Here is a 23,404-nt window from a genome sequence, read left to right on the forward strand (position 1 = left end):
GAAAGCAGCTATAGACAATACATGTACGAGTGAGCATGGCTGTGCGCCAATAAAACTTTATTTACAAAAGCAGGTGGCTAGCCAGATTCAGCCCACGGACTGGAGTTTGCCGATCCCTGGATTAAAAAGATTGTTCCCTGGACTGGACACATCCCTGCTCTCTGCCTCAGCCCGGGGAGACCACTTCTGCATGTACTTCCTGCTCACTCCCCCAGCCCCACACCCCTGAGAACTGAAGCTGACAGTGAGAAGCCTGGTCCCACCAGGGGGCAGCGGGAGGAGGCTGAGCCAGGCAGTGCCCTGTGCATGTGCATCTCACTTCAGTCTCTCAGCTGCCTATGAGAGTGGACAAATGAGGGACTCTGGCCCCAGGGAGGTGAGAACTGTTAAGGCCACTGGGCGGGTAACCAGTGGAGCTGGGCTGAGACCCTTCCCACGCTGCCCCTGTTACAGTGATTTCCCAGTGACCTCTGTGAGCTTTGCTGTGGGGTGCCCTCTGTAGCATCTTCTCATTCCCATGTGCTAGCCAGGGCCTGGAAAGGCAGACTCATGCCGTGTGCCTACCCCATCTCCCTTGATGGGAGACATACCACTCCAGGGACCCTAGAGATCCTGGGATTTCAAAATCCCTGGGTGAATCACTGAATAGGCAGAGGCCCAGGAAGAGTACCAATTTGCCCAAGGCAAATGAAGGTCCCCAAGTCCCTGCCCTAGGGCCTTTCTATACCAACATTCAATGCCTGGTCCCCTCCCTCTGAGACAGGTGTTCAGTGCATCTGGCTGGGCACTGGGAAAGGGCAGGGAACAAGACCTAAACTCTACCCTTGAGGAGTTTACAGCAGAGGGGAGGAGAAATGTAAGCAGGCAGCCAGGAGCAAAGAGGATAGGTATCTGGATGGGGCCTCCAGGCTCAGAACACAGCTTCCCCCAAGGAACCTGACTACAGGGAGTAGTCAGGCCTGATCTAACTCCTTCTTCCACACCCCTCAGCCTGAACGTGGGACCAGGATTAGCACCTATGTCTACCAGATGTGAGAAGAGTAGCCTGGCACCCCCAGCAGTCACTGCAGCATAGGGACATGGCCTCCAGCACAGTGCCTGTCCTTGAACTGGGAAAGGTGGGTTCTTGTTGTTAGGAGCTTGGCCTCCAGGCTGGGTTTGGCACAGAGGTGCTCTCAGTGGAAGGAGGGAGCCACAGTAGGAAGGTCTGATTTGGGGGTGTTTGGAATAAATTCCAGCTCATCAGTCCCCCAAGCAGGACTGGGCCCCCAGAACTCTCCTTGGCTTTCAAGAGTCAGGGAAGGGAAACAGAGGTGCAGAAGCATTAAGGTCCGCTTGGGCCAGCTCCTACCTGACAATGCTCCATTCTGGCTCAATCCGCACGATGGTGGGGTCTTCCACATACTGAAAGACCAGGTCCTGGTGGATCTTGGCCCTGTCCACCTGCACCGACACCTTCATCTCTAGCACCTCATCTGAGGATGTGGTGTTGCAGACAATGTAGGATGGAGATCGCCTGGAGGGCAGGAAGACAGAGCACTGGGCGCCTGGTGTTGAGGACGACAGAGGTCCTGAGTCAAGGCCCTCCCACACCGCTCCCTGCATGTCAGGGTGCTCAGAGGCCATGGGTGGGTGCTCTCAGACAGAAAACTGGAGAGCCAGTGACAAAGACTCTCCTTGGCCAAACTTTAGACAGGTTCCTCTGAGCCTTCTTTTCAAACAGGCCTCATCCCTGGGTCTGTCTTTGGCCTGTCTAGCCTTGTTTTTTAGCAAGAATCTGGCTAAGTCTATTTGGGGAGAACCCTCCCATACTTGATATCTGATCACCCTGGCCTGCCTTTGCAAGAATCACGTTAAGTTGGTTTAGCAGGAGTCCATCTACCTTGATGTCTCCTCTTTGTGATTTTTCATTCACTGAGCCCCTTATTCTGCTCATTGGCTATAAACCCCCTGCTGTCTTTGTAGTATTTGGAGTTGAGCCCCATCTGTTTTCCCTGATGCAGTAGTCTTGACATCAGTTGCAATCGTCCTGAGTCTTCCTTGCCATTTTAACAAGTGTCAGAATAAATAATTGTTTCTTTAACACTACTGATGCCAAGCCTGGCCAGATCTGACTTGGTAATTGTCACAGCTCTCAGCGTAGCTCTCTCAGGGAAAAATCCTCTCTCTAGAGAATCTCAGGCCAGCTGAGGGAGCTTCTCCAGCCACATTGCCTAGAGTCCTTCACTGAATGCACCTCCTGCCTTGCTCCTACCCCCTAGGCTCCAGTTCATGACAGGTGTGCCCTTCTGGGGCTGCACAGTAGGACCAGGGGAGGCAAGGTCACCTGGCCTTGTAGGCTCAACCTCAACCACTGGATTGCTGTGCCTATCATCTCTGAGCAGGTCCAGCTGGCTCTGCAGCTCCCAGAGTGGATCTGACCCTGGTGAATGGGCTTTAGTTGTAGATTCCAAATTGCACTCTGGGGTAACCTAGGGTACTGCAGAGTGGGTGCTATGGGGGCACCAGGGCTAACTGATGGGCCATGAAGCATATGGAGCCCATCCAGGGAAGGGAGGGCTGACAGGTCTCCAGACTGAGCCCAAATCCTCTCCCAAAGAGCATGTCCACTTTGTTAGGCAGGAGGAGTACTTCTAAGCCATAAGGTTATTGAAACCACCTTTGCAAAAATTGTGGCAGTGAGGAAAGTCTGACATAGAAAAATTATCACAGTGCAAGCCTGACCTAACAGACCCTATCTTGCTTTTAACCTCCAAGCTACCCTTGTTCATTCCTGGGCACAGACCAAGCTAACTATAGGAGGAATTTAGTTTATAGTTTAACTTTGTAACAAAGATGATAACAGCCTTTTCCTGAAACAAACCCCCTCTTTGCCTGGGGACCAGAAAGCCTACCTTTGAAAAACTAACAAATTAGCCACAAGATCAGAAATTATGACTCAGGAGGCACATAAGCAACAAGAGGCCACAAGATTCCAAATGTTCCCAATTGCTCCTATGGATAACATCACTATTGTAAAACCTAAGATCACTGTTTGAGATACTTTTCAGATCCTGAATTCTGATTGACCAGCTGGTACCACCCAGACCAGTAACGTGGCTCAACTAGTTCTGTGATCCCACCCAGGAACTGAAGACAGCAAGAAAAACCTATTTCAACTTTATACAATTTCATCTGCAACCCAACCAATCAGCATTCCCCATTCCTTAACCCTCCACCTGCCAAATTATCCTTAAAAAAAACCCTAGTCTCCAAATTTTCAGGGAGACTGATTTGAATCATACAACTCCGATCTCCCATTTAGCCAGCTCTGTATTGATTAAATTCTTTCTCTATTGCAATAATGCTGTCTCAGGAAATTGGCTCTATCTGTGCAGCTGGCAAGAAGAACCTGTCAGGTGGTTACACCCTCCCAACTCTCTGCAATAAAAACAAAGCTACCCTGAAGTCATTTACCTGTCTAACCTTTCCCTCTCTGGTGCTGCAGAAAGGGGCCCTCTGAGTTACCTGTGGAAGAGACAGGGCTGCTTTCCAAACATCACCACCACGTTGCTTCCGGCATTCAGGTTGGTGCCTGTGATGGTCACTTGGGTCCCTCCGGACATGGGCCCCCGGCTGGGCTTCAGATCTGAGAGAGTCAGTGTCTGTGTAGAAAGGATGTGGCCTGAGACACAACCAGGAAGGGGTGGAGGAGGCTTCTGGGCAGGCGTGAGGCAGCACCCCACTCCCCCAAGCTGCCTTGTGGAATCTTTGGTAATAGCGGTCTCCCAGAGAACCAGGGCAGTTTTCTTAGTCTTGTGTGGATAGGCAATGTTCCAGACCCTGAGAGTTTGCATGCCTATCTTAGTAATAGTAATACTAATAGCTGCCATGTACTTATTTTTTAAGTGTCAGATTGTATATCTTCATAATTATACATGTATGTGTATATATCCCTATATACACATACATATATATAATTTAATCACCAATCAATTCTTTAAAGTAGGCATTATTATTTTACAGAAGAGATTCAGAGATGTTAAGCTAGTTTTCCAAGGTCAAACAGCTAAAAAAAAAAATGGCGTAACTGAGAGCTTACCCCAGAGCTCCAGTTCTCAACCCGTCTCCAACCTACAGCTCTGTTCTTGGGTGGTAAACTGTCTCTCCCACAGGTCTCTACAAAGAGCTGCCCAAAGCACCCAGTGGCAGAGCAATGGGAAGTGAGAGCCCCAGGGAAACTCAGAGAGAGAAGCAGAAAAGAGTCAGTTGCTTTCAAGGACTGCCCCCAGCCCTCTGCCAGAATGGGACCAGTGAGGAGTCCAGGTTGGGGGCAGGGCAGAAAAAAGCTCTTGACAGCTGGGGATTTGGAGTTGCAGTTTGTTCTTTCATTAGCATTTTAATGGAAAAACTTTCCTCAGTCCCAGGTGAGAAGCCTGTATCTGCATTTAAATGAAGATTTCTCTCTCCCTTCCCCAGCTACCTCCTCCTTAAAGAATTCAGCACCAAAAGTCGAACCCTCTCAGTTCCTTGGAGCAGGCTGACAACCTCCCCTTGGAGATGCTTTGATAGGGAAGCCCCAGAGCTTCCCTATCACCTGGCACATGCGCCTCCAGGTCCAGGATCAGGGCACATGGGTGAGGAGACACCCAGACCACAGCTCCTGACCTGCCTCACCAGGTCTTAGCACCCTGTCTCTGGATCCCAGGTCTAGTATCCCTGTAACATGGGCCAAGCCAAGGAATTGCTTGTCATTTTGGCTCAACCGGAGACCAGGAAGAGGGTGGGGTGAGGCTGTGGAAAGAGCCCTCCTTTCTCAGCTCTGCTTGGATCTCGCTGTGTGACTCTGGAAAAGACATTTCACCTCTCTCATCAACAAAATCAGGGGGCTGAGCCAAAAAGTGGTGATCTTCAAGGCTCCTGGCAGTTCTCTTGTTCTGTAACTTGCAGTACCTCTTCAAATGGTACTTGTGCCCATCTTAAAGGAACCCCACCAACCTTCCCAGAGAGGAAAGGAAAGGAAAGGAGAGAGAGAGAGAGAGAGAGAGAGAGAGAGAGAGAGAGAGAGAGAGAAAGAGAGAGAGAAGATTGTGCACACAGGCTTCGATGCAGGGATGGTCCTAAAAAGACAGAGTTGAACTCAGGGAAGTTAAAATAGATGGGGGTTGGTGCTCCCTGGCAGCCTGTGGGTGAGGGTTCTTAGAAGGGGTAGAAGTCAGTAATCCCTGCAGGTGTTGCTGGGGCACTATCAAGGGGCTCACTGGTGGGGAGAGGATGTTATGGATACATGTTTTAGAGTTGTGAGAAGCTATTAATTATTCAAGCCATGCTTCATAAATATTTCACGGTGAGTTTGCACGGGAAATCAAATTCTGCATTACTTGCCACCTCTTCACTTGGCTCCATGAATGGAGGTAGAGGGAAGGGGGAAAGCATTCCCTGCATGGAGACCTTTAGGAACAGCTAGTGACAGCCCAGGGTGCTAATCTGGGGCCTCTTGGCCTTGGCATTTGGTTTTTGATGAATAAACCCACAAATTGGAGTCTGGCCTGATTGTGGGAGAGGACAAATCTTCCCTCTAGCCTTGGTACTAAAAAGGGTCTCCCCAGCATGCCCCAAGTCCTGGGGAAAGAGCTTCCTGGCTGTCTCAGAACTCCAGGGGAGCTAGGGGCTTCTGTGTAGGGCCCAAAGAGTGCACCTGCAAGCTGCCTGGTAGACGAGAAGGCCATGAGGGCTCGGAGACTCTGGAAAGTGTGATAGATGGGGGTTCTGTCCCTTCTCAACCCCCTGCGGAGACTCATGGGGACCTCTGTCCCTCACTCCCACCTGGAATCCCTAGAAACTCTGTGTGAGGGATGGGGGTGGGCCTCAATGACGCAACCCTTAAATGCAAGGGGCCAGAGAAAGAGACTGGTGTCCCTAGCACTATCTCCTTCCTAAAAGTCTTCCCAAGTGAACATGTGGCACCAGAGCCATTCCTCAAAGATGTCCCTTAAGTAGAAAAATGACACAAATCTTTGAGCTTCAGGGACCCACCAGATCAATGCATATTTGCCTGTGGCAACCTCTGTCATCTGTCCTGACCTGCCTCTGCTTCAGTCTCTCCTGCTCACCACCCACCTTCTTCCTTCTCCCTCCTGTTCCCATCTTTTGGTGCACTAGACCTTATGCTGGGAACAGCCTCCCACCACTTCAGATCCACATGGAAAATTATATTCTGTTTGTATTATACAAATCCCATCTTTGCCTCCAGCTTCTTCTAGGAAGTCTCCCTTAATACCCTAAATTCAATCACACCCCTCTCCAGGGTAGGGACAATCACACAGCCAAGACTGGACCCTTCCTGAGGGCAGATGAGACTTTCCAATGTGTAGCACACAGGCTCATTATAAGAATAAAAGCAGAGAGCTGAGTGCATTGGTACATGGGAGCTACTCAGGAAACATCCTTTCTCCTAGGTCAGGGGGCCTCAGCCCAGCTTGCATCTCAGAATTACCCAGGATCCGTAGCATTGGATTTAATTAGTCCTGGCAGGAGGCAGGGAGAGGTCCAGGGCATTTTGTTTAATGGTCACCCCACACCAGGAGACTCTCCTGTGTCCGGAGGTTTAGCGCTGCCTATGCACTGTGGGGCTCCCAAAGAAAAGAAAGTCCTGGGCTTCAGCTGATCTTTGATGGAGCCTCAGGGGTGGGGGCCTGGCTGCAAATGCAGAGCAGAGGCAGAGAGGCTTAAAGGAAGCATCAGCTTAATGAGGCGGCGGTGACTCTAGCCCTGTCCACTGTGTTCTCCAGGGTCCCTGCCAAGGACCACAGGATGGAAAACTGCTCTGGGCAGGTGGCTGGCCAAGGCAAGTGGCTCCCAAGACTGACTGGTTTGACAAGAGGAGCAGGGCACAAAGAGGAGCCACTGAGTGGTGTGATGCAGTCAGATGTCTGGAGTCCCAGTAAGTGGGGTGGGGTGCAGGGCCTGTGGGTATCCACAGCTCAGGCCTCTGCATTCACAGACCGAGGACTGGGTCCCGAGCACAACTTTGATGAATAAGGAGGATATGGCTCGTGCAGCCAAGAGAAGGAGATAGAGAAGATAAGGTGGCAGACAATGCAAAGGCTGGCAAAATAGGATTGAATGGGGAAGCAGACAGAGGAGCCTGGACAATGTCTTACAGGGAGGGGGAGCCTTGGCTCTTCTTGAGGTGGCGGCTGATATGATGGTAGATGGATCACAACAGGTTCAGAGAGAAAAGCAAGGGAAAGATTTAAGGAGGCCGTTGTGGTGGCAAACAGAATGGGAAAAGGAAGACTCTGGGACATGGTGATGGATTGATGTCAGGAATGAAGGGATGCTGAGCCACAGCCCAACAGGACTGTAGGCCTAGGGGATGGATCACTGATGGGAATAGGCAAGAGAGGAGGATGCACTGTTTATGGGAGCTGACAGCCTGGGTGGGCCAAGTGGAGATGAAAGTGAACAGCCAGGTCGTGGTGGCCTTGATTGAGCCACTGGAGTGAGGGGCCTGACTGGGGATGCAAGGCAGAAGCAGCTAAGGTTCAAAAGAAGCATCAGCTTAGTAAGTTGGAGGTGGCTCTAGCCCTGTCCACTTTATCATTCAGGATCACTGCCAAGAACCTCAGGATGGAAAGCTGCTCTGGGCAGTGGCTGGCCAAGGAAGTCCAGTGCTTGCTTTAGCCATGCAGCAGTTTCCTCCCGTTTTACTTTGGCTGCCAGGAAATTTCAAAGCCAGATTTCTTGCCCAATTTTAGCAAATACCTGGCGAATGTCATCCCTCCTCTCTCCATCTCTCTCTCTCTCTCTCTCTGTCTCTATGTCTATATCATATACTATATATATATATATACACACACACACACACACACATATATATGCATGCTTTATATACAAATATATATACATTTCTCATTAGTTGTCTTAATGTCTATTGGGTTCACCTTGGAAATTCCCTCATGCTTTCAGGAGAAGGTGGCGGGTACAAATCCTAAACAAATAAGGAAAATGACTCGTCCATGAACCCCATTATATGTGCGTGTTCTTCTAATTTTATGAATTCCTATGTGCATTCTGTGACAGCCAACTGCATCCAGAGGGGGTTTGGCCCTCGGAGAGCAGAGGTGGAGCAGATGCAGGCCCAGTCATGGTGTGGCACGACACTCACGTTTCTCTAAGGTTTGGCCCTGACCATGTTCAAGTCTGTGTCAAGTACTTGAGCTCAGTTGCTTTCACCTCCCCTTCTAGACTGTAGGCCTCCTGAGGGAGGTGCTGTGTTGGGTCTTATTCATCATCCATTAACCCCCACAGCCAGAACCATCAAGTCATAAAATCCAACTCAATTAAACAAGCACTCATTAAATAATCTAGTGAGAGGCATTGTGCAAGGTGATCAATGGCTGTCAGTTGAAGAAGGAAGGAGGAGGAGGAGGAAGGCAGATGAGATAAAGGAGGGAGGGAGGAAGGAAGGAAGCAAAGAAAGAGGAAGAAAAGAAGGGAGGGAGAAAGGAAGCAAGGAAGGAAGGAAGGGAGAGAAGAAGGAAGGAGAGAGAGAGGGAGGCAAGGGGGGGGGCGGAAGGAGGAAAGAGGGAGACAGAGAGGAAGGAGAATGAAAGCCAAACTCCCCATGACATATCTCAGGGCATATGATGGCCAGGCATAAAATCCATCACTTCAGGCTTCCAGCTTCCAAAAGCAGCTCAGAATCATGAGGAAATTATACCATTACAGCTGTCATTAATCTGAGAGGTTTAGTTTTTAAAATGATGGGTGTGTGCGGCAGGGAATGTGTTCATGTCTCCACCATCTCCATAATCACAAGGCTGAGAGATTCCAAAAGCCTCTGTCCCCTAGAACTACTTGTCAGGCAGCCTTTGAAGGGATGAGAGGTTCCAGGCAGGAAGGAATTTAAGGACTGGGGAGAGATCCTCAGAAAGGCCATGGGATGGGGAAAGGGATGGTAGGGTGAGAGGTGGGGGCAATTGTGTGGGTAGAGGGAAATGGATTGGGTATGCAGGTGAGACGTGGGCAGGGGTTAATGAGGTCATGAAATAGGGATAATGGTGAGTGGGTGCTATGGTTTGAGTGCATCTTCCAAAGTCATGTCTTGAAAGCTTAATCCTCAATTTAACAGTGTTGAGATGTTGGACTTTTAAGAGGTGATTAGTTTATAAGGGCTCTGCCCTCATGAATGGATTAATGTTACTATCATAGGAAGATGTTTATTATCAAAGAGTGGGTTTGTTATGAAAGGCAGTTCCACCCTCTCCCACTCTTGCTCTCTTGCACGCAGTCTCCTGACTTTTCGCTTTCTGCCACAAGGTGACGCAGCAAGAAGGCACTTGCCAGATGCAGCCCCTAGATCTTGGACTTCCCAGCCTCCAGAACAAGGAGTCAAATAAATGACTCTTCTTTATCAATTACCCAGTCTCAGGCATTCTTCTACAGCAGCAGTAAACAGACTAAGACATTGGGGTGAAGGAGTAGTGTGAAGGCGATAGGATGGCATAATGGGCCACAAGTGTGCAGGGACAGGCCAGAAAATGGAAGTAATGGTGGCAACCACAGAAATAATAAAACAAATGATACTAGAAGTCATAAATACATTGATGTAATTTTCCACAAGATCATGGGGTTGATGCTATTATTATCCTCATTTTATAAATGAAGAAACTGAGGCAAAAACAAAATGTTGAGCAACTTGCCCACATTCACCCAGTTAGCAAGTGGAAGAGCCAGGTATCAAATCCCAGGAGTTGCCTTGTGAAGTCCAAGCTCTTGCCTACCTACCATGCCACACGGCCATGCACCCACCTGGGGACTCTGGGCCCTGAGAGCTAAAGCAACTTACCTGAAACCACACAGCCAGGCACAGAAAAGTCTGGATTTGAATCCAGGTCTTCCAGACTTCAAAGGCTGTGCTCTCACTTACTATAAGACAGGAGTCTCATGAACTGAGGGAGGTTGCAGGGCAGGCCCTTGCCCTGGGTTTGCCCACAGAGCTCTAGAGGGGCCCAGCAATCATGGTAATGAGCTCTGTGGCCTGCACCCAGCCAGATCACTGCTGGCCAAGACTCACCATGAAGTAATAGAGCTGTGAGGACCGGGCCATGAATTCAGGCCGACACACAGCCACGCAGATCTCCACGAAGCCTGCATGCTGGCTGGGCTTGGCCTCCCCCATCTCACACACGATCCTGCAGGGAGGATAGGAGAAATCCCATGGGTCACAGGACTTCCAGCCAAGGCCCTGCACCCCACAGCACCTACCCAGGTCCCTTTCTCCACAGTAGGATCTCAGGGATGGCCAGGTAGGGGAGGAAGGAGAAGGTATCCTAATTCTTCCTAGCAGGGGCTTCTCCTTAATTGTCAGGCAATGACGAAAACTGACCTATGGGATCTCCTTTGAGGAAGCCTAGAAGAGGGTCCCTGTGTTCTGACCCTAGATGTTCAGTCCCTAATTCATGATTATCTACTCAGTTGTCAACTAGACTGGAGGGCATGTTCTAGCCAAAACCCTTAGGGAATAGGGCTGGCAGAGTCCAGAGAGGCAAAGCCACTTACCCAAGGGCTGCAGCAAGTCAAACCAGAACTTGGAACAGACCTAAGGTTTTCTGGTCCCCACCTGGGAGCTTTCTGCTCCCAATGATTGGGTTGCCTTAGTGAAGTGCTTTTGCTTCCCAGCCAGCCTCCAGGCTGGGTGAGGGGATAATTGAGTGTGTGTGAGTATGTGTGTGTATGCGTGTGTGAACTTTTTCCTTTCTAAAAATTTTTATTGCTTTGATTACAAAATTTGTTTATACCCTTTGAAAATAATCAAACAGTCAAACAGTACAGAGTATGGCAGTAAAAAGTGAGTGCCCCATTCTTCTTAAAACTTAAAACTATATATACACTTTAAAGTTAAGTGTGTGTATATGTATATATCTTTGCAGACATAATATATAAATATATATGTGTATATATATCTATGTATATATGTATATGTATTCTTCATTTTACAAATGAAGAAACTGGGGCAAAGAAAAGTTAGGCAACTTGCCCAATACATATATTTGCATACATATACACATATATACATACACACATATGTATATTTATATTTGTATTTCATATGCAGGCACACATGAACATAAATGTGTTTTTACATATATACAATTACACTTATAAACATGCATATGTAAGGAAAGATATATGTGTTTTTTTAAAATAAAAGCAAAACATAACATATCCACTGCTATAAACACTTCTGTTTTTTGCTCAGCACAATAGCATGGACCTTCCTTCCTGTCTCTGTAGACACGGCTTGACTTTTTTCTTTTCAGCAGCCTCACAGTATCTCATCTGATGATTGCACTATCATTTACACAACCATCTTCCTATTGATGAACGTTTAGTTGTCCTGATTTTTCTGCTACTCCAAATAATTCTGCAAAATGAACCAACTGACACACACATCCTTAGGCATTGTACAGTAGGATAGATTTCTAAGGAAGGAATCTGTTGGGTCAGTTTGTGTATTTAATATTTGGTAGGTAGAGCCAAATAATGTTCCAAGAAGTCTGGACCATGCACTTCTATTGATGGCCCACTCTTTTGCCAACACCAGATATGAACAATCCTTTTAAGGTTTTTCCAATATAATGGGAGAAAAAATCTCATTTTTATTTTTATTTTGCAAATTACAGGTGAGGTTTCATAAATTTTCACATGGGTGTGTTTTTAAGATCTCATATAGCCTTTCCTTTGACTTTTCTGTTGAAGCCCTCTTTCTTGCTGATAGATTGTCTGAATTAGGAGTATTAACTTTTGTCTGTTATAAATATTGCAATGATTTTCTCCATGCTTGTCATCTTTCAACTATGGTTCCAATGTCTTTTTGCCACACTAAAGTTTAAAAGTATCTGTATGTTTAAGTTGGTTGTTCTTTTGCTTTACGGCTTCTATGTTTTATGTTTCTCTCAGAAACAACTTTTGAGTAAGGTTCCTGAACAAATAATACCTTTCTATCCAGATCACATAATTAATGCATGTTTGGTGTTTAAAACAAAATAGAAAGTACATAAAAGCACTTGTCATACTGAACGCCCCCCCTAGTTGCACCATTCAGAATGTAATTTTCCATAAGACCATGGGGTAGATGCCATTATTATCCTCATTTTATAAATGAAGAAACTGAGACAAATAAAATGTTGAGCAACTTGCTTACATTCACCCAGTAAGTGGCAGAGCCAGGGCTCCAGTCCCAGGAATCTCCTCGTGAAGTCCAAGCTCTTGCCTACCTACCATGCCATGCTGCCTTGCACCCTTGTGTAATATCCAGTGTCAACATTTTGGTGTTTCTGGGGCCAGTCTTGCTTTTCTTTTACAAAATTGATTCGAAACTCTATATTATGCTTTGTAACCTGTGTTCCAAGAACCCGTGTTCTCACTTAATATACCTTGAGTATATGTCTGGTCATGATTCTTCTATAATATCAGATTTAATGGCTGTGTAGTTTTCTTTCCAGTGCTTATACAATAATTTATTGAATTGATGAATTCCCTATTTTTACACATGTAAATCACTTCTGAGTTTTTACTATTATAAATAAGGCTGAAATAAGCATTCTTGAAAATAAATATTTGTGAATTCTGGTTATTTAGGGAAAGTTCTAGATGTGTGATGGTCAGGCTAAAGGCTTCTGACCCACATTTCCAAATTTCCTTCTAGAAAGTTTGTCCCAATATCCCCTTGCACCATGAGTGAAGGAGTCAGCTACTTCTCATGACTCTCTCCTGCACCAGGCATTAACTTTCACAAACCACTCCCTATTGTTTTAATTTGCATTTAATTGATTACTACTGCTGTTAAACATTTATTTTTCGTATGACTTTTGGTTCTTTTTTATCTCATAAATTGTACGTTCATGCTCTTTGATCATTTTGTGATCTTTGCCTTTTATTTATAAAAGCTCTTTATATATTAAGAAAAAGTATTTATTAACTGTAATAGGGTATAACCATACTCCCAGTTTATCATTCACATTTTTATTTTGCTTGCAATGATTTTTGATGCACAAGTTTTAAGGTTTTATGTACTCAAATCCCCTAATCTTTTTCTTTATAATTTCCTCTGTTGCTGTTATACTTCGCACAAGTTCCCCTTCTTGAAATCGAATAAATTTCCACCTGCATTTTCTTCTAATCCTTTCACAGTTTCATTTTTTTTTAAACTTAACTCTTTAATCCATCTGGAATTTATTTTGGTGTGTAATGTGGAATAAGGATCTGCTATTGTACTTTTTCCAGGGAGTTAACCAGCATCAATTATTGAATGATATTTCCTTGGGTGATTTGAAATATCACCTCTATTACATACTAAATTTGTATGCATTAGCATTCTTTATCTGGGTCCTCTATCTTACTTTACTGATCTAACTGGTATCACAATATTTTAATCATGTGGCTTTATAATGATACTTTTGATATCTGGCTATGTAAATCCAAAGTAGGATATTTTAAAATTCTCCAAATCACAATATATTAGCAGTGGCCTAGTTTGGTTTCATTCTAGAAAGGTGTCAGAAAGTTGAAAGAGCCATAGAAAGATCTTTTGGTAACTAAGTGGTGATGGACCAGAGAGGTGAGTCCTACCAAGACTGGATCCTTAAACCATCTGATCTGCTGTGAGCATCTTGGGGAGATCTCATGGAAATCAGGAGGAATTGAGGATGGCGGTACTGATGGTTCAGAATTAGTACACCTAGGCAAGACCCAGCAAGCAGAAATGGAAACTGCACTCACATACCTAGGGGAAGCCTTGCGAAGAGTCAATAACTTATGCATACAGCACAAGTGACAAGATTTCACTCCAGGAAGTGCAACAAAGATGGTATGGAATATAGATTCTATGATGCTGGTAAACATTTCATAGTTGTGTTTGCTGGGCTGGAAAATGGTGCTTACTTATTTACAAGGCCATGCATGATTCACAAACCTCCTCTACTGGGTGGGTTACAGGTCAAGGTCTTTTGCTGAATGACCCATTCAGTAGGCCAGCAGACTTTCAAAGAGAAAAATAATCTAAGGCACCCACAAGCCTCAGAGTGGGTGTGAATTTCATTGTCAGTCTCCACAGAGAGTAGCACAGGATCAGTGCTGGGGGGGATGTGAGCGGGAAGTTGAGGACAGCAGAAGGAATTGGATTTACACTTCTCTTGCAGATTTTCATTTTGTTTTGTCTCCCCTCCATGCGGCCTTATGCCCCAAGTAGGTAACAGTCACCTTTCTCTCTCAGCTATTTCTCCTTTCCCTCTCTACACTTTCCCCAATATGGCAGCTAGCTAACTGAGCAGGCGGGGAGTTGTGGGAGTCCGCCCTCCAACTCTAAAATATTGGGGTGGTTCTCCTTTTTCCCCCACAACAAGCTCCGAGAGCAACTAGTTGCTGACCAGGACATCCCTAATACTAACCCGTCTTCCCTCCCCTGTTCGTCCTGTGTTGCATGCAGCTTCACTTACTGTTCTGCAGGGATGTAACCATCCACTAAAGGGCTGCACTCCACGCCAGCAACCTTGACATGGGAGGCGATGTCACGAAATTCCAGGCCCAGGTTCTCCCCTCGGATAGTGACCTTGGTGCCCCCTTCCCGGGGGCCTGTCACCGGGATTATCTGGAGGGAGGAAGAGAAATAATTAGACAAACACCAAGATACTGCCACTCACTTGCTGATGAGGCAAGGAGAGGCTGCTGGCTCTTGTCTCATCTGCCCCAGAGTCCCTGAGTGGCTTGAAGTCACCAAGGGCACCCAAAGCCTGCGGTAATTAATGGGTAGTAGCTTCTAGGAAAGCAGTCCATGTTTGTGTGTGTCACTAGGAGCATTATGCAAAGCCCATGGTACATCTTTCCATTTCATAGAAGAGATGAGAGGATGGAACATGACCAGCAATGCTACCGGGTGATTCATAGAAAATTGGGATTCATGCCTTCCAGCATTTGCTTGTGTTGGTTCTACTCTCAAGGAAAATAAAAACCCCTCCTATCCACCCAGAGCCCCCTACACCTATGTGACCCTACCCACCTCTCAAGATCCTTCTCAAATGACACTGCCCCATAACCCTGTGTTCTTCCTCTCTCTCCACTTAAATTCCAAGGTACCTTCTTTGTGCCACTTACATGGCAACAATTCTTTGTGCCTGTTCTTCATCCTTCCCACTCCCAGCCCCCTCCTCCTCCGATCCTGAGTCTCTGAAAGCAGGTCTGTCTCACTCTTTGTGGGCTTTTCAGTAACCATCTTTATGTCTTGCATTGTCACTGTGATAAAACCTACAACTGTCCAAACATCTTTCCGGAATTATTATGAGCATTTGTCACAACTCCTTTGCCATTGTTGTTTGGCCTGGTACCACATAGATTTAGGTTTAATTTAAATTTTACCCTCGTACACAGGTCAAAGTGTACTGGCTTTCCCTCCTAAATCTGTCAAAAACCCATGATTAAAATGTGAGGACTCAACATCCAAGTGCCTGCTTTGAGATGAGGGCTGTACAGTTAACACAATCTCATCCTGGTGTTTCATGGACCAGAGAAGGGCATGCTTCCATTCCTGGTACCTATGAGCACCAGCACCTGGACCTTAGCCAATGTCAACAGGATTAGAATGGAAGGAGCCCAGAGATTCCATCTGTATCCCTTTTCAGCATATCCAACTCTCCTCAAGCCTGCAGGGCCACAAGTGGGAATTCCATCCTGGGGTGAGGGTGAAAGATGGGGGAAGCAGAAGGAACTAGGCTGTGCTGCCCTCCCCACCAAGTGGCAGCTTCTCCAGGTGAGACTGCTTACCTGCCACAGTCAAGCTACCTCCCACCTCCTACACATCCCCGTGAGGGTTGGTGTGATTGTGAGTGAGCGTGTGCAGGGGTGTGAGCCTGTGCATAAGTATATTCCCATTGCAGTGGAAAAACAGCTTCCCTGGAGACACAGGCCCATTTCTATGAGAGGGAGGTGGACAGATGTGGGGAAGGTCAGAGGGAGCATCTGTATTCTTCCCAAATGCCTGCCTAGCCAGTCCCCAAAGTGCCACTGGCACCTGGCAGCAGTGTCTCCATGATATTCTAGCCCTGGCTTGTTATACTGAAAAAGGAGTTTTATCTCTGGCCCACTCCTTCGTTCCCCAGGTTCCCCTAGGGCCAACACCAGTATGGAGGCAGTAAATAGCCTTTGTCACAGGGAGATTTGTTTAATTTGCCGTCTCCTCCCTGTGATTTTCTTGGACATAGGCCAAGAAGAAAGCAAGTCCCACTGATGGCACCAGACACACTGCCATGCGCAGCAGCCCCCTGGGTTGGTTTCTTGTTGAGGGCTCTGGGAGGAGCCGTTCCACAGAGCAGGTGTGAAGGTGAGCGGTGGGGACTGGGAAGGGAGGACATGGGCCCAGGTGTGGGGTCAGGGGCAGTGAGGAGAGAAGAGGTCCACCTGTCCTCCTATTCCAGATCATTCTGTAGGTTAATTCTGCAAATATTTCCTCCAAGTCTGAGAATCACTGTTTAGATTCCTACCATGCAAAAGACTGAAGTGGGGACTGAGAGAAACTCTCAGAGCCTGTACAGCCAGGAATGTGGAGGATAAAGGGTCTGAAGCATGGGGCACATGTTGAGGGATACCCCAAGGGGCTGCTTTGCTGGGTGAGGCTGTTCACCCACAAAAGCCAAGAATCTTCTTGCTTTCACACATCCCTGGTGCACGTGCACAATTTGTGAGTGGGGGTGTGAAGTCTCACCATTGTAGTGGAGGAGAACAATAACCTAGGAGAATATTACTCAGGAGATCTGGGATTCAGGACCATGTTACCGACACTTTTGTTAGAGTATGTGTGCCTCTCTGAGCATTAGCCTCTGTCTGGAAGAGAATAATAACCTGATGATAACCCTGGCCTTGGGAGACATTATGGGTTTGAACTGTGTTTCCATCAAAGTCACAGGGTGAAGTTCTAACCCCAGTGCTCAGAATGTGTCCTTATTTGAAGACAGGGTCTTTGGAGAGGCAATCAAATTTGAAGGAGACCATTAGGATGGGCTTTGGTACAATATGATCTAATGAAAAAGATAAATTTGGCCACAGAGGAATGCACAAAGAGAAGATGATGGGAAGCTACACAGGGAGAAGATGGCCATCTCCAAGTCAAGGAGAGGGATGGGGAACAGATGCTTCCCTCACAGCCCTCAGGAGGAACTGACCCTGCCAACACCTTGATCTTGACCGTCTACCTCCTGAACTGCAGGATGATCCATTTCTGTCATGCAAGCTGCCTAGTCTGCAGTACCTTGTGACGGCAGCCCTGGGACCCTAATAGAACAGGTGGTTGTTTGGACTGACAAGGTAAGGGGTGTAAAGGTGTGGTGCAACTATTAGGCATCACACAAACATATGGCCTATGACTGTGCCTGACACTGTTAAGTGATCATATATTGTGTGCATTTGTGAAACTGTGCACAAAGCCCGGTACCAGTTCGTCCTCACTGTTCACTGAGGCAGAGACTGAGTCTCTGTCTTCTCTCCTTCTCCCTCTTCCTGCTGCTTCATAATCCTGACCAGCATCCGCAGTGGTAAAGAGGTATTGAGCACCTACTGTGTGCTCAGCCCTGAGCTGGAGGCACAGATGCCATGGTGCCACAGATGACATGGTGCCATGGGGGAGGAGCATGTGGAGAGAGAGATGCAGCCCTCTTTTTTATTTTAAGAGGGAGCAAGGGACTCCAGCCTTGCTGGAAGAGTGCAGGAGTGGGAGGAGAAGAGACAGGACTACTTAAATGAACTCCAGGGGCAGTGATTTCCTTGGCTTAGACATCCCTGGGAATGATTTTACCAATGATGATGAGTGAGGAGGCTGGTGAGATCCCCATGCGCTGGGCCCGGAGCAAGGTACCTTGCCTGTAGGTGCGTGTGAAATCCTTCCAGCTCCCATGTGAGAGGGATGCTCAGGCCCACCGCACATGTGAGGAAGGTGAGGTGTGGAGATACTGGTGATTTAGCCCCAAGGTACTCAGCAAACAGCTGGTGCAGCCTGGATTCAAACCCTATTCTCTGGGACCCAGTGTCTGCGTGTTTGGCTCTTCACCGTATTCCTCCCCCAGGTCTTTGATCCACGGCCTGTGTCCCTTTGGTCCCCCTAAACTGTGCTCCATCTTACAGCTCAGGGCTTGCTTTGGGGGAGTTCAAAGGCCTCTCTGTTGTGACTTTCTTCACCTCCCCAGAGCCAGGCTGTGCCCCAACACCCATGCAACCTCCAATCACGGGTTGACACTTGGTGAGGATGCCAAAGGTGGAACTTCAGGCCTTGCCACCGAGGCTCTTAGAGACAAAGGAAGGGGCTGGCGAGGACTGAGTCCTTTTTGACACAGCTCCTCAGAGACTCCAACAGGAGAGTTGGGCCCCTCGTTGAGGATAGTCGAGCCCCAAAAAGAGTCTCTGATCCAAGCCTAAGCTTCTGGGGAAGCCGTGAAGGAAAACTAGGGTGCCATCCAGCCAGGCAGAGCAACCAAGTCCACCCAGTGACCACTGGGTGACTGACACCACGGCTGGGCAGAGTTTCCACAGGGTGTGGCACAGCAGCCTGGAGCCTGCCCACTTGGAGCAGGAGGCCCGACCCCGGCTTACCTCTGTGATGCGGGGGTTCGTGCACTTGCTGTTGGCACCAGACAGCTCCAGCCACCGGCTCTCCTGGGCAGGGCAGTGCTGGCGCAGGGTGCACTGGCCTGGGCCCTGGCACCAGCCACATGCGAAGTCTGGGTCAGCCTTGAGGCACAGCCCGCAGCTCTCACGCATGGCTCCACACTTGTAGAGGTGAACTGCAGAGGGGAAGGGCAAGGACAAGGGGTGCTTGGGAATGGCAGTGGGGACAGGAGGGGCCCAGAGAGAGACAAAGAGTGCAGTGCCAGCCTGGGGTGATGGGGCACAAAGGCAGTTTTGGCCCCTTAGCCATTCTGATGCAAAAAAGAACCTGAAAGGAAGTCCAGGCCTGAGCAGAGGGACTGAAATGGGAAGCTCTGGGGGTCTCCGTTCACTCAGTACTCAGCAGCCCTTCCCAGGAAGTCCTCTGCACACCACCTCCTACCAGAAGCCCTCAGCCCAGGTCAAGCTGTACAGAGCCCATGCTCAAGAAGTAACCTAGAAGGACGGATGGTGGAGAGGCTGTGAAGGAGGGGCTCAGAGGGAGAGGGACAGCCACTAGGAGGCGGGGGCAGAATGACTCCCGAGAGAATGCAGGACGGCTCCTTCCCTCTCTACCCCATACCTTCCCCTCCCTCCCCTGCTAGGCCCCAGCCCTTCCACACCTTTATTCTGAGCTGGGTTGTCAATGTTGAAGTGCCCATTCCACACGACTGTCAACTCCACGGGCAGGTTGTTGATCTCCATCCCTTCATAGGAATACTGCAGCCAGGTCGGGGAGTAGGAAAGAAGAAAGTGGGGTCACAGAGAGTTCTAGAGAGGGCCCAAATGATCAGCCTATGGCCGTTAAGAGATCACAGGCTAAAGACTAACCAAGACTGTGCCTGTGTGCATGTGTCTACTTGTGTGCATACAAGTATGCACATGCACATGTGTGTACAGGCAGGGAAGTGCATATCAGAGGGGGTGGAAGATAACACAGGGGTGGGCCAGGCCTCCAAGCATGCCCCCTGTGGATGCCAGCTCAAGGAGAAGATGGGAGCAAGCCACTAGGTCATCTCCTGTGGGTCTCAGGCAGGAGGCCTGCTCCCACCGCCTGGAATTTCCTGAGAGGTAAAACCGAGGGAGGAGTCCACTTCCTCTCTGGCTGCCCAGGGAAACCCTGGTCCCTAGGCCCTCCCAAGTCTGCAATTAGATTGGGGAACTCTAATTTCCAGGAAATGTCCAGGGTAGGTGGATGCTTTACCAAAGACCTGGGGAGGGGTGATCACTTCCCAGGCAGGGCGGTGGTTGCAGAGACTAAGAAATGAAGGAGCTACACCCTAGGGGGATGAGAGGCTGGGGGTTAAGAGAGAAGAGGACTAGATGGGAGCTTGTTGGTGATGGGGGAAATCCTGAGGACCTTGGAGGACAAATCTGGAAATCTGGGCCTGGATGCTGCAGACAGTCACCAGCTCAAAGCCAGGCTCACGCCCAGATTCCTGTTGTGCTCCTGTCCTCGGAGGGCTCCTCAGGGTCCTGCTCCCCTACCTGGCTAAGAGATAGGAGGTGGAGGGTGGAGAGAAGAGGGAGGTGCTGGCTTGAAGATGATGGTGGAGGGGGCAGTCCCCAGGCATGATGGCCCCTAGTCTGCCTTCCCATAGCAGACCCCTCTCAGTCTCCAGAGAAAGAGGGTTAGCAGAGGGAACTTAGAGCCCACCCTGGGCAGCAATTTCCAACCCCTACCTGGTGATTTTCTCATTATTCCAGCCGACTCTGCTCGCCACAAGGGGCAGGATGGAAGAATGGAATTGAGACAGATTTTCTGCATGGGAGGGGCTGAGGCCTGGCAATTTGTTGAACGAAGTTAGTCCAGAGGACCAGGTTTGAAGCTGTGTTTGCAGAACCTACGGGCTGTTTTAATTCAAATTTAATTTGAATTAAAAATTTGGAGGGCTGGGCTAGGGGAATGTTGATGGGTATCACAGGAGGCCACTGAGGCTCCGTCCTCCAAGTTGGCCATGGCACCTTCATGGACAGGGAGGGTGGCCACAGGACATGGGAAAACACATCTGGGAAGAATCTCAGAGGGCTACTGCCTCTGGGCAGGGACAGGTCTGCACCCTATTTGTAGGAGCTTCTAAAGGAGATGTTCTAATCTTCAATGCAGAAAATTGCCCTAAATTCCTGAGTTACGGAATGTGCTCCCATGAGAACAGACTGTGACTTGACATTGCCCTCATACAGCAACCACGGGGGGACGTACCTCCAGCCACTCCTGGCTCTGCCCTAGCATCCAGAGTTCTAACTTCCTCCCTGGCAATGCGTGCCAGGGCCAGAGAGCTAGGTTCGGTGTTTGTCCCACAATGGAGGAGTTTGCAATGCACCCCCCTCGTTGAATCTCTCGTTTGACCAATGGCACCTGGGCCAAGGCCAGGGTCCGAGCTCACAGAGTAAAGCAAAGTTTCCTAGCCCTGCAGAAACCACAGTGGAAACTTTGATCATCATAGAACTCAATCATCAACTCCCCAGAGGTTGTCTCTGCAGCTGGGTCAGGCTGGGTGGTCCTAAGTTGTCCTGAAAACCTCTTCCACTTTAGACTGGTGGTTCTTAGAGTGGTCTATGGATTCCTTCAGCAGAATCACCCGGGGGGCCTACTAAAATGCAGATTCCAGGGCCCATCCCAGATCTGCCGGACTGGAATCTCTAAAGATGAGGAGCTACTCTGTGATTCCGGTGCTGGTTAAAGTTAGAGAATCCCTGCAGTCTATTAGAAGTAGGGAGGCAGAGGACTGCCCCAGTGGAGGGAGAAGGGTATAAGAGAAGGATGCCCTCCCTCCTTGTGTGTGTTTGTGTGTGTGTGTGTGTGTGTGTGTGTGAGAGAGAGAGAGAGAGAGAGAGAGAGAGAGAAAGACAGAGAGAGAGAGAGAACTTCCAGGCTTCCAGTTCCCTCCTCCAGCCACATTCAATTTCTTCCCATCCTTCCCATCTCTCTCCTTGAAAGTCCCAGTGGGGAAAGGTGATCTCAACAGGCTTCAAGCTGCTGCCTGGATGGCTCTGAGCAGGGCTGGCTGTTTCACCCCAAACTGAGCACCATCTGATCACCTAGAGGCAGTTCTGGGGCGGGCTGAGCTCTGACCTGTAGGAGGGATGCTGACAGTGGCTATGTCAAGATGGGAGCCTGGCTTCTGCTCTCAGGCCTAGGTCTGGCCAAGACACAAAGTGGAAGCAGCAGGTGGTGACCAGGAGTGTTAGTCAAAAATCAATAAATCCTCATGCCCCCTCTCAGGAAGGACCTGACATCCCACAGAAAGGAAGGCAAAGAATCCTACATACATATGCATGTGAGCATCTGTGTACCCAAATGTGTTTATGTGCATGCTGACTTGAGGAGACGTTAGCACACATCTCCATGTTATCTGTATGTCCATCCATAAGTGCACACACACATAGACACACAGACACACACAGTTCCACAAAGTGGTTCTGCCAGTGACCAGCTGGGTGAAATGAGCAGATAATCCAAGTCTTAGTTTCCCCATTGGTAAAGTGGGAATTCAAAGCAGTACACATCTCCTTGGATTGGCATAAGGATTCAAGATCATGCACAGCATGCTCCGAGCATAGTATCTGTCATATAGTCTAAGCGCTCAAATGTGATTGCGTATTTTAGTCTATGTGCATGCAGTTGGGGATGCTATGCAAAACTATATTCGTGTTGCCTATGTTTATGTTTGTGCAGAAAAATAATAGCAGCCATGCATTGAGTGTGTCTGTGCCAGACCCTTAATATGTATGGGGATGTATACATATGAGAACGCTTATGTGTTCTGGTATGTGTGTGTGTGTGTGTGTGTGTGCGTGCATGTGTGCAAGCATGAATTTTCTCTTTGAAGAAATTGAAAATAAAAAAGACATTAGGATCACATGTGCTGGGCATTTCTTTCTCTTTCTCTCCCCCAATCCTGGGATCTAATGATTATTAGAGAAATAGTTAACCCCATGAGCTCCCCCTCAGCCCCGCTCTGTCTCTAGGGAAGTTTCCATTGTTCCTGGAGGCTCTTTCTCCTGTGGATGACCTGCAACATGCCTGGGGCAGGGTAGGGGAAAGCGGTGGGCATGGCAGACGGAGCCTCTCTGCCTCTGCAGACAGCTGGGAGCCTGGACCATGGGCTCCCATCCCCCAGGATCGCCCTATCTCCACTCCACTTAGCATTTATATAGCTCTCTGTAATCAGCAGGCAGTTAATCTGCACAAAGCTCAGAGCCCAGGGAGGACAGGCTCCAGGCTCCTGGAGGCTGGGAGGTTAAGTGTCTCAATCAAGGTCTGGCACACCATGCGGGGCTAATGGATGACTTTCCCCATTACCTTGGGAAAGTGTGAACCTCAGCTTCTACTTCTAAAGCAAAAATGAGACCTCGATATAACTGAGACATTCTTTCTTCCAGCCAGTCCCTTGTCCCGAGATCTGAGATATTTTGCCGGAAAGTTCTGCCATTTGGGCAAACAAATCTCAACAACCTAATGGCACACAAGAAGCTGGTATGTACACTGTGTCCATCTCTAGTCCAGAGGGCTCTGCTGACCCCTTTTCAGCCATGTCCCAGTAAAGTAGAAAGGGGACAAGTTCTCTTCCTATTGCTTCCCTATCCCTGTTTTGCACGTGGTAAATGACGGTGCCAAGAGAAAACCAGAGGCCAGCATGAGTCCGCGGAAGCTGGGCCTGGCCCCGGCCCTCACGACCAGCACTTCAGCCAGCCAGATGCCCTTTGCAGCCCCCTCACTGGCATGATT

The 23,404-nt window shown here is 48.5% G+C and overlaps 1 protein-coding gene across 2 annotated transcripts in view; it reads right to left on the reverse strand.

Moving 5' to 3' along the window:
• Positions 1–23,404, reverse strand: part of PLXNA4 (plexin A4) — a 451,572-nt gene that overhangs the window by 60,277 nt on the left and 367,891 nt on the right. For both annotated transcript variants that reach the window (XM_024358047.3, XM_024358046.3), the window contains exons 11-16: positions 19,296–19,392; positions 18,619–18,809; positions 14,484–14,635; positions 10,061–10,178; positions 3,508–3,644; positions 1,352–1,516 (exon numbers count right to left, since the gene is read on the reverse strand). In XM_024358047.3, the coding sequence (XP_024213815.3) occupies positions 1,352–1,516; positions 3,508–3,644; positions 10,061–10,178; positions 14,484–14,635; positions 18,619–18,809; positions 19,296–19,392 (860 nt within the window). The remainder of the gene's footprint in view (positions 1–1,351; positions 1,517–3,507; positions 3,645–10,060; positions 10,179–14,483; positions 14,636–18,618; positions 18,810–19,295; positions 19,393–23,404) is intronic.

Source organism: Pan troglodytes, chromosome 6 (assembly GCF_028858775.2).
Source record: "Pan troglodytes isolate AG18354 chromosome 6, NHGRI_mPanTro3-v2.0_pri, whole genome shotgun sequence".
NCBI lineage: Eukaryota > Metazoa > Chordata > Mammalia > Primates > Hominidae > Pan > Pan troglodytes.